The sequence below is a fragment of the Bison bison genome, unplaced genomic scaffold (genome assembly GCF_000754665.1).
Source record: "Bison bison bison isolate TAMUID 2011002044 unplaced genomic scaffold, Bison_UMD1.0 scf7180017864243, whole genome shotgun sequence".
Classification (NCBI taxonomy): Eukaryota; Metazoa; Chordata; class Mammalia; order Artiodactyla; family Bovidae; genus Bison; species Bison bison.
The window spans coordinates 1599318-1610611 of record NW_011494815.1 but is presented as its reverse complement, the minus strand read 5'-3'; the positions used below and the strand labels follow the sequence as shown (position 1 = coordinate 1610611).

Here is an 11294-nt window from a genome sequence, read left to right as displayed (position 1 = left end):
CTTTGGAAGGATTGATGCTAAAGCTGAAACTCCAGTACTTTGGCCACCTCATGCGAAGAGTTGACTCATTGGAAAAGACTCTGATGCTGGGAGGGATTGGGGGCAGGAGGAGAAGGGGACGACAGAGGATGAGATGGCTGGATGGCATCACTGACTTGATGGACGTGAGTCTGGGTGAACTCCAGGAGTTGGTGATGGACAGGGAGGCCTGGTGTGCTGCGATTCATGGGGTCACAAAGAGTCAGACACGACTGAGCGACTGCACTGAACTGAACTGAATGGATAGCAATTCTATTCTGCACCTTGTTTTTCTGTTTGTTTCTAGTTCATACATCTTGTTGTTGTTGTTGCTCAGTTGTGTCCGACTCTTTGTGACCCCGGTGGACTGCAGCTTGCCAGGCTTCCCTGTCCTTCCCTGCTTCCCAGAGTTTGCTCAGATTCATGTCCATTGAGTCGATGATGCATCTTCTGTCGCCCGCTTCTCCTCCTGCCCTCAATCTTTCCCAGCATCAGGGTCTTTTCCAAACAGTCAGCTCTTCTTGTTTCATATTAACACCTAAGGAATCACACCTTTTTAAAGGCTTCACAAGTGGACTTCCCTGGCGGTCCAGTGGTTAAGAATCTGCCTTGCAGTGCAGAGATTGTGGGTTTAGCCCGTAATTAGGGAACCAAGATCCCACATGGCACAGCACAACTAACCATGATCAACTAAGACCCGAGGGAGCCAAATAAATAAATATTTTTAAAAAATAAATAAAGGCTGCATTGGATTGCTTTGTGTGACTATAACAAAAGTTAGTATTTATTTAACCATTCCCTGAGAATTCCAAGATGGAACGGTTTAGATATGTCCAGATACATTTTAAACAGTGCTGCAATGGATATTCTTTTAAGTTCTTTATATGCACATATGTAACTTTATCTGTTTCAAAAATTTATAGAAGTATAACCACTGCGTCAAAGAGTACATGTGCACTTTTAATTTTGATACACATAGTGAGGACGCTCCTCCCGCAGATGTTATCACTTTACACTTCCAGCAGCAGTGCATGCAATGGCCTGTTCCCTCAAACGCTTGCTAAACAGGATGTTAGCCAACGCTTTGATCTTTGCCAGTCTGATAGGGAAAATGCTGTCTCTTCATAATCTTACCTTGTATCTTTCTTGTTGTGAATGAGGCTAAGTATCTGTTCGTATGTTTAATAGCCCTTTTTTTTCTTTTACTGTGGAAAGACTTTCCTATTCTTTGCCCATTTTTTCTTTTGGATTATTTTGTTGTTGTTCAGTCTCTCAGTCGTGTCTGACTCTTTGCGACTCCATGGACTGCAGCACACCAGGCTTCACCATCTCCTGGAGCTTGCTCAAACTCACGTCCATTGAGTCAGTGATGCCGTCCAACGGTCTCATCCTCTGTCGTCCCCTTCTTTCTTCTTCAATCTTTCCCAGTATCTTCGGATTATTGACCTCCTGCTTATTCATTTGTTTTGTGTGTTAAGGTAATTTGTTTGTTGTCTGTGATATATGCAGCAAATATTTTTGTCAAGATTGGGATTTTATTTGACACTGTGGGAATTTATTTTTGCTATGCAGAACTTAAAAAATTTGTGTGTCATTAAATTTAACCAATTTACGAATCTTCTTATTTTTGCCTTCTTGGGTTTGCTATACTTTACTTTCTGTTTTAATGCAAATTGCAAACTGGACAGAAAAAGCATTGGATTGAGAATCAGGTCTGTTTATAATTACTAAACCCCTTCCCTCTTTTAACTTCAGTTTTGCCTTCTTTCTGTAGACTGAAGAGGTTGAATTTCATTTATTTGTTCATTTTTTTTCATTCATTCATTCCTTAGCACTGAGCTGGAGGCGGGAACATAGAGATGAATGGTGTGGTCCAATGGGGAGAGAGACAAGTGACCCAAGAGTGACCTGCAGTGTATAGGGGGTGAAAGTGGGGGACTCTAGTGTGTTTTGAAGGAGGAGGATGTAGGTCAGGAGGTGAAACAAGGGATTTCGGGGGTGGGGAGAACGAGGAGTTATTCTGGTAAAAATAGCCAGTGGGATGAGGCGCGGAGGGAAGAGCATTTGACGTGGGGGGAGAGGACCTGCGATGGCCTGGGGCACTGGAAGGACATCATCAGGCTTGCTGGGGAGTCAGAGTGCTGCTGGGTCTAGACCAAGAGGGCCCTCTAGCCAGGTGCCCAGGCCGCTGGGTACCCTGAGAGCACAGGTGACCGGAGAAGCCTTCTCATTAAGGCCTCAACATGATCAGACTTGCCCTTTTGCTGAAGATGCAATAATCATTTTCTTTAGTGTTGTGAAATATTTACCATGACCGTTTTTAACAAAGAATACTACAAGGAATACTTTCGAATATCACCTAGTTTAAGAAATAACATCATCGCTATAGTTGAAAAGCCCCATGGACTTCTCCCCAAATCTCATCTCTCTACCTCCCCTAAATGTTGGCAGGAACATGCTTCTAGTGGGTATGTAAAATGGCACAGTTGCGTCTTAATGATAATTAAGATAATAATTACATCAAAAAGAAATGATAATTATAGCATGCGAGGTGGGCATTAACTAATGCTAGAGTGGTAATCATATTGCAATATACAAGGGTATCAGATCAACACTTTGTTCACCTTAAACTTATACAGTGTTATTTGTTGGTTATATATCAGGTTTTTTAAACGGCACAGTTGCTTAAGAGAGCAATTTAGCCATACTCAGTGAAGTTACAGGTGCAAATGTTCATATCATTGAATAATTCCACCCCAAAGTGGTGGACTCACTTGCACAGGTAAGCACAAGGAGATGTGAATAAGAAAGTCCATAGCAGCAGTGGCTGTAATAGTGATGGGAAACCTCACTTTCCATCAGCAGAAAGATGAAGTAATCCACAGTGACTTATTTATACATAGGATACTGCTATGAAAACATGAGACTTGGAGCCACACTCAACAGGGATAAATCACAAAAATACAATGTTGAGTGGGAAAAAAAAGTTCCAGAATACACGCAGCCTGCCAACACTTATACGAGGTTAGGAGACAGGCACTGCAGTGCTGAATTCTGTTAGAGACATATACTCGTGTAGTAAACACACAAAGACATGCATGGGGATGATAAACACCAGACCCCTAGAGTGGCTGCCTCTGGGGCATGGGCAGGGGGAAAGGATCAGAGAGTTCCTGAGAGCTTCGGCTGAGTTGATGTTTCCTTTCTTAAGTGGGGTGCTGGGCCCATGCCTATTCCTCATGTTATTCTTGTCTTAAAAATGTTAATAATATATTTTATATAGCCCAGAGTGTCCCCAAATTATCATCTCCATGTGTAATCAATCTAAACAGATTAAATAAAATGACCATCTTACATTCCTTTTTTCAAACATTACTTTTTCAAAATCCAGTTTGTATCTACTGTCCATCTGCAGGGTTCCTGTCCACCTCTTCCTGGGACCTGCATTCTTATCTCATCTCTTTAGGTGCATGTGGGTGCAGGTGTCTGTAAGCCAGCCTGCAGCCTTCTCCCAGGGAATAGTGGTTGGGTGGCTCAAGGCTTATGAGCCTAAGTCCTCTCCAGGCCACCACAATGGAGCCCTATGTTTCTCCCGGCAAAGGGTGGTAGTGAAGAGCACATCCTCTTTAGTCAGATGCTCTGGCTTTAGACTTCTGATGGGCTTACTTTGGGCAAATTTTTTACCTTCTCTAAGTTGTCTCTGGGGCTTCCCAGGTGGTACTAGTGGTAAAGAATCCACCTACCAATACAGGTGATACAGTTTCAATCCCTGGGTTCAGCAGATGCCCTGGAGAAGGAAATGGCAACCCACTCCAGTGTTCTTGCCTGGAGAATCCCATGGACAGGGGAGCCTGGTGGGCTACAGTCCATGGGGTTGCAGTGGGGCACAACTGAGCAACTGAACACACACACACACACAAGTTCTCTCTGGAATAGAATGGGATAATAGTACCTATCCTCATAGCGTGGTTGTGAGGAGTAAATGAACTAATGTATGTGAAGAGCTTACAGGCTGCTAAAAATGAGAGATCAGGGAATGTGGGTGATGCTGTCATAATGACGACAGTGACAAAAGGAGTTGACAATGCATGACAATGATGCAAATTTCAGTTGTCCTAAGGTCTGGGAGCACTTCGATTTGCCCCTGCTTTCCCCCATATCCTGAGGCACTTGAACAGTAGACTTCACTCAAAACACAACAAAACAAACCTGCCCACTTTTACAGAGAGAAATGGGGGGAAATCCCTATGTTGATGTGGGGGAACATTGTAGAAATATTCTAGAAATATTCTGATATGTTTTCCAAACTAATCATGACTTGTTCGTGGGTAATGAAATCAATTTAGTAGGTTGTTTTCCAGCATGTTTTTAATAAAATAAAAGAGAAAAAGAATTGTTAAATGGAAAGGAAAACATTGTAGTGCCTGGTGAGTATTAAAAGTAAATAATGTTTTATGAAACATCTGTTTCAGGGTTACAGATATATATTTGTCTAAATGTGCATAGTGGGTGGCCATGTAAATGTATTTCTTATTATGGGTCATTGTCAAAAAAGTTTGACAAACAGAAATTAAGATGCTGCAGTGGGCTTCTTGAAGGATCCCATTTCATTTCCTGAGTATATTTCCTCCTTGTTTCCAAGCAGAGAGGAACATATGTGTGAAGCATGGGCTCTTCTCTCCCTCCCTGCAGAATCGGCTTCCCGGGGCCCCCTGGACCTCACGGAGCTCGTCGGCGTCCCGCTGCCCTCCTCTGTGTCCTTTGTAGCTGGCTATGGTGGCTTCCCAGCCTACAGCTTTGGGCCTGGTGCCAACGTCGGCCGCCCGGCCAGGACCCTCATCCCGTCCACCTTCTTCAGGGACTTCGCCATCAGCGTGAGGGTGAAGCCCAGCAGCCCCCAAGGCGGTGTGCTCTTTGCCATCACGGACGCCTTCCAGAAGGTCATCTACCTGGGCCTGCGGCTCTCGGGCGTGGAGGACGGCCGCCAGCGGGTCATCCTCTACTACACGGAGCCTAGCTCCCAGGTGTCCCGTGAGGCCGCCGCCTTCCTGGTGCCCGTGATGACCCACAAGTGGAACTACTTTGCTGTGGTCGTCCAGGGCGAGGAAGTGACCCTCCTCGTGGACTGTGAGGAGCATGGCCGCGTCCCCTTTCCAAGGTCCTCCCAGGCCTTGACCTTCGAGCCCAGTGCGGGAATCTTTGTGGGCAATGCAGGAGCTACGGGGCTGGAGAGATTCATTGTGAGTTCAAGTCTTCCAGACGAGGAGGCTGCTGGACACTGCACCAAACACGAGCGACTGTTCTTATTATCATTTTATCCTTATGTCCTCGGGCATGCATGCTAGTGGGACAAAAGCTAGGCTCGAAACTCAGAACTTAGATTCTATTCCTGAGTTTTCAGTGTAGCCTGATGATTTTAAACAGCAGCTGAATTCTCTGATCCTCTCTGTGTTTTCTTATCTGTGAGTGGGGATTAGAAAACTTAGGCTATAGGGTTGTAGAATCATGTGAGCTAGCCTGTGTGAAAGCACTTTTTCTGTTTTTAGGCATTATAAAAAGGGTAAGGTTTGTAATTCAAGGTTTGTTCAGTGATTTTATCTTTGGAAAATGGTGACAGCTGCATATAATTTCTGCAAAGGTGGAAGAGCTGAGATGAGAGTGTGAGGTAGTTGCTGTCTCTCCTTTGGGACAATGTGCCTTGAAAAAATATCAGAAGACTGATTTTACTGTCAAATGGATTTTTATGAACGAGCCATTCTAAAGCAAATCCCAAGTTATTGTAGTCATTCATTTAGTCACCACTAGTCTTACTGGGTTGGGAGGATCCCCTGGAGGAGAGAATGGCTACCCACTCCAGTATTCTGGCCTGGAGAATTCCATGGGCTGTATAGTCCATGGGTTTGCAAAGAGCCAGACAAGACTGAGCAACTTTCACTTTCATTTTGATTCTTACTGATACCTTCCCAATTGATTTAAGACAGGACTGAGCTGGAGTTTGGGTTTATCTGTAATACAGTGGAATATGGATTTTAAGAAGGTAGAATCCAATGAACAGTTTTGAAACTCTCACTTGGAGATGGACTTCCCTGGTGGCTCAGATGGTAAAGAATCTGCCCACAATGCAGGAGACCCGGGTTCAATCCCTGGCTCGGGAAGATCTCCTGGAGAAGGGAATGGCAACCCACTCCAGTATTCTTGCCTGGAGAATTCCATGGACAGAGGAGCCTGGCAGGCTACAGTCCATGGGGTCACAAAATTTTGGACACAACTGAGTGACTAACACCACCACCACATATGCAGAATGGGCTGTCGGTGGTAGGGAGGGGAGGCAGAGTGGAGGCAGGGAGCCTGGCTGACAGCTACTCTGGGGGCAAGTCCTTCCAGCTGGAAGCTTTGAGCCATCGGGGAGAGACACTTTCTGGTGGGGGAGGCGAGTACTTTAGGGTTCACTGCTGACAAGTTAGGGACCTGGGGACCTGTTAGGAGGCTGCTGTTATTCTGCACTTTGAATACTGAGCTCTCTAAGGACCTCTCTGGTTAGTGAGGCTCATTTTACATTGTCCCAGGGAGAGCCCCCCTTAATGAGAGCAGGCCTGGGGATGGCATGGTTTTCTTTTCATGGCCTCGGGCAGCACTTCTCACTCCTGTCCTTTCACTGGTTCTGCTCTGTATAAAAACAGTCGTGTGTCCCAGGGGCACTTGTGCTGTAAACGCGGCCTCTGACCCCTCTGCTTTCCTCTAGGGTTCCATACAGCAGCTCATCATCCACCCTGACCCCAGGACTCCCGAGGAGATGTGTGAAGCTGAAGACTCCTCGGTGAGCCACCCCACTTCTCCCTGTCACCCCCACTTCTCCCCATCACCCCCACTTCTCCCTGTCACCCCCACAGTGGGCCCTGAAGCCCCAGCAGCCAGAGAAGGGCCCAGCACCCAGGCAGTTTTTCACCCCAAACGTCATGGAGTCTCTGAAATCCCTTATCTTGGCAAGCGCTCCATCAAGTCCTATTTTGAGGTTTTTGGCTTTGTTATTATTTTTGAGAACTTCAGCCATGTCTTTGGTGTTTGGTGGAGGATTGGTGGCGGGGGGAGTTGTGTTTCTTCTAAGGTGTTAGGTTCTTCCATGGCTGTACCAGTCAATGGCCTGGTTTCCAGACTTCCTGCCAAGAAAGGGTGTCAGGATTCTAAAATAAAAGTTAAAACTCCAAGACATTCTGAATGTAAATTCTTATAAAAACAAACCTAAATTTAGCTTTTATGCTTGGCAAATGAATCAGTTCCTCAATTAAAGGGGGTGGTGAGCAGGGAAAAAAAGATGGCTCCTTTTCCCTCTTCCTCCTTCCTCCCCCTCCCTCCAGGATTGACTGAGTACCTGCAAGGTGACTGACCTGGGGAGATGCGGGAGATAAAGAGATGAACTGGGGACCGTCTGCATCCTCAAGATGCTCAGACATACCCAAAAGCAGTGATAGACCTGAGTGTAATTGGTCCTCAGACCCAAATTCTACAAGTCAGGCGGGGGCAGGAAGGTGGAAGAGGAAGAACAGGAAGCCGGTCAGGAAGGAGTTGATACCTGATCAGTGACAAGCAAGAGTCAGCCAGATGAAGAAGAAAAGGTATTCCTAGCAGAAGACACCGCACAAAGAAGGAAAGTCATAGGCCAGCAGAGCATGGCGTATTCGTAGACCTTCATATCCTCTATATGTCAGCCCCAAAGCTAAGCATAAACTTCTTTCATTCATTCAGTAAAAAATGTTGCCAATGTACTTGGACAGCCAGCCCCTCAGAGGTAGAACTTGGCCCTGGGAGAATATTTGCTCTCCTCGAGTCCATGATTCCAGCCTGGCATTCCCATGATGCTGAGAGAAGGGAAAACTTGTGTGTATATATTGCTTCATCTCTATGGTGCTATTAATATTGAACAAACAGAAACAATCCAAGGGTCCACAAGCAGGTTACAAAATCATGGCACACGGTGTCCTGGCTGCCATCAGGGGGCTAATTGTGAAGACTAGGTAACAAGAGGAGGATGTTCTTCAAATATAGTGGTTCCCAGTGAGAAATTCTGATGACAGTCGGCACAGAGGGAGTGCCTTTTGATCAAGATAGGAGGGCACTTGGGCAAAATGTAAGTAGGTATGTTGGAGAGACTACATTGATTGTATTTTTTGTTTGAGCAATAAAATGTGGAAGGAGACAAAAAGAATAGCTCAATCACATGCTTTCCCCTTCACCCCACTTTCTCTGTACACCTCCATCTACACCTTTCCTTTTACATGCACCCTGCTTCTCCATAGGAGTCTGTTTCTATGACTCCCCAGTTATCAACTTTTCTCCCCCTCTGCCCACATGATTTGTCTCCACACAGGCATCTGGAGAGACCAGCGGGCTCCAGGAGACGGATGGAGTAGCTGAGATCTTGGAAGCAGTCACCTACACTCAAGCCCCAGTGAGTACCGGGTACTGTGCTATGTCATCTTGGTCAGCTTTTAGAGGGCTAGGCATTGTCCAAGAGGACCCAGACTTGGTCTGAAGTCTCTGTCCTCACATCTGTGACTTCATTCAACAGCTCACCTGGGGAAGTCAGGAAAATACTGGCCAGTGGGCATTTTGCAAAATCCTCAGTGTAGGGGGATTCCCTGGTGGCTCAGAGGTTAAAGCGTCTGCCTCCAATGCAGGAGACCCGGGTTTGATCCCTGGGTCGGGAAGATCCCCTGGAGAAGGAAATGGTAACCCACTCTAGTATTCTTGCCTGGAGAACCCATGGATGGAGAAGCCTGGTAGGCTACAGTCCACAGGGTCACAAAGAGTCAGACACGACTGAGCGACTTCACTTCACTTCACTCAGTGTAGGGGAACGCCAATACCCAGGTGCCACCCTGTGCTGTGACCAGGGGAGGGCTTTCCAAAGGCGAACTCTGCTCCATTGCCTCCCAGCTGTGTGAGCTTAGGTGACTTAATCAGCCTCTCTGAGCCTCAGCCCCTCTTCCACCAAACAATAATCAGAGTGCTGTCTTGTGGGGTCCTTGCGAGGTCCGATGAGGCTGTGCAAGGAAAAGGTCTCGGCCCAGTGCCTGGCACAAGGGAAGTGGCTGTTGTCGCACTTGTTCGGGGCTCTGGCTATGAGAGGGAAGTTGGGGCCCTCACTCCTGTGAGATGCAGAGCCCTCCTAGGAGCTCATTTCTGGTCCCATGGGAAAGGCAGCGGTGGTGTGGGCCTCCTCCCTCCTGGGAATGTGCCCTGTGGCCGAGACAAGGAAGTGGTTTTGAAAGCATTGAATCAGACTGTGGAGACACCAAGGAGCCTGTTCTAATAAAAACAGCCAGCAGTGTCTGAGTCACTGAACACGGAAGCCCCAGCCATCTCCTAGACTGGTCTGGCTCAGTCTATGGACACATCTCTGATGGAAGAAAGCAGGGAGCTGGAAAGAAGGCAGAGGCTATAAATCACAGACCTCCGGAGACAGAGGTGTGGGTGGGGCAGAATAGGACCGGAGTCTGTTACTGTGAGAGGGCCTTAACGGTCACCTCTTCCTGTTCAGAGATGTACAGAAAACTGCCCTTGGTACTACTGAACAAACTGTGAGGTCCAAAGAAGGAAAGAGACTGGGCCTAGGGTGTGTGGCTGAGCTGAGGCTAAAGCACAAGTCCCATTATGCCCTATCAAGGATTTGGCCATGACCTTGTGCTGCTGGCCGGGGTGGTGTTGCAGGGGTGCCCCCCCAGGACCACAGCCAATTTGGGGGTAGCTGTGATGGAGAAAGTGAAGGGTCCAAGGTGCCTGCCTGGGTGGTGACTCGGGGTAGCTGTGCTGAGCAGTGTTGCAGTCGCATGAGCCCATCATCCCTTGGCCACCCCACTGGCATGTCCAGGACGTAGGGCAGCAGGGCACAGAGCCATGGTCCTCTAGGCTTTCTGGTCTGGTGCTGCCCCCCAGTGTACCAGCTCACAGCTAGGAATGAGGCTGACTCGGGCAGAGAGACTAATAACCCAAGGTGGTCCTGAGGGACGGACTTGAAGCGGGGCTTAAGAGCATGGGACGCCATGGAGGTGGAGGCGGGTCAGGCACGGCTGTAACCTCTTTCGCAGGGCAGTGTTTTCCTATCGTTCCCTGGGGGAGGCACTGAGGTACACGGGAGTGCAAAGCTTTGCCTGAGGATGTGCAGTCTGGAGGCGGCAGAGCCGGGTTTCCAGCCTGGGTCCAGGCCACAGTCAGTCACATCAGCCCCAAACTGGGGACTGCCCCCCCTTTCACCCTCCCCTGGAAAACTCCCCCCCCGGCTCCCCACCCCAGGACGGGGGAATTTCCCTCTTTGGCTCAGACGTTCCCCTCCCTTCTCTATCTGGCTTTTCTCTTGGAATGAATCTCACTTCCCTGTCCTCACCCTTTGCAACCTGCCACCCTCTAAGATACAAACCATGACCCTCAGACTGAATCATGGACTGCCTGAGCGGTCAGGGACTTAAAAAGCCAGCCCCTCCTCACCTCCTTCCCCATTTAGGGTAGGAGTCCCTGCTGCCCCATTCTTCCTCCTGCTAAGTCAGTGTCTGCTGACACACCTTTCCATTTCTGGAAAGCTCTATCTTTGCTGAGTTAGAATTAATACCCTATGGTTCTCAGCCCTGGCTGTGCATCAGAGTCCTGAGTGTGTGTGTGTGTATGTGTGTGTATATGTGTGTGTATATGTCTGTGTGTGTATGTATGTGTTTATCTATACTGTGTGTATGTAGTGGGGGTGGGGTGGGGGGAGGGGGGAACTAGGAGTCGATCTTAAAAAAAGCCCCTTGCCTGGGCGCATGCCCAGACGTTCAGATTCATGAATGAATGGAGTGAGATCGAGGGTCTGTCTTACACAAAGCTCTGCAGAGGATTCTTTTCCACATCCAGGACCTCTCTTCCAGTGACACCCAAGGCTCACAGATCCCCAGCACACCAGGCCCTTTCACCCCTCGTCCATGCCTTGGCTCCTGCGGTTCCATTTGCCAGGCGGGCCCTCCCCTATCCCATCTCTACCTGGCCAGTTCCCACTCCTTCAGGGTCCAGTCCAGAGCCCCTCATTGGAGGCCACGGCCTCGGTCCCCTCCTCACGTGTGGCTCTCCATCCTGTAATCTCACAGCGAGTAGTGCCTGGGTCTGTGTCTCCCCGATTGTCCAACAGTTCAAGGACAGACACCCTTCTTATTAATTCATTTCCATATCCCAGGGATCAGGTAAGCCATGGAACACAGTAGGGCCTCAAGAAATATGTGTTGAATGAGGGCCAGCAAATTACCACATTT

At 48.1% G+C, this 11294-nt stretch overlaps 1 protein-coding gene across 2 annotated transcripts in view; it reads left to right on the top strand.

Annotated features, from left to right (window-relative positions):
• COL15A1 (collagen, type XV, alpha 1) overlaps window positions 1-11294 on the top strand; it is a 104168-nt gene that overhangs the window by 30663 nt on the left and 62211 nt on the right. For both annotated transcript variants that reach the window (XM_010847040.1, XM_010847039.1), the window contains 3 exons: window positions 4711-5258; window positions 6761-6835; window positions 8384-8464. In XM_010847040.1, the coding sequence (XP_010845342.1) occupies window positions 4711-5258; window positions 6761-6835; window positions 8384-8464 (704 nt within the window). The remainder of the gene's footprint in view (window positions 1-4710; window positions 5259-6760; window positions 6836-8383; window positions 8465-11294) is intronic.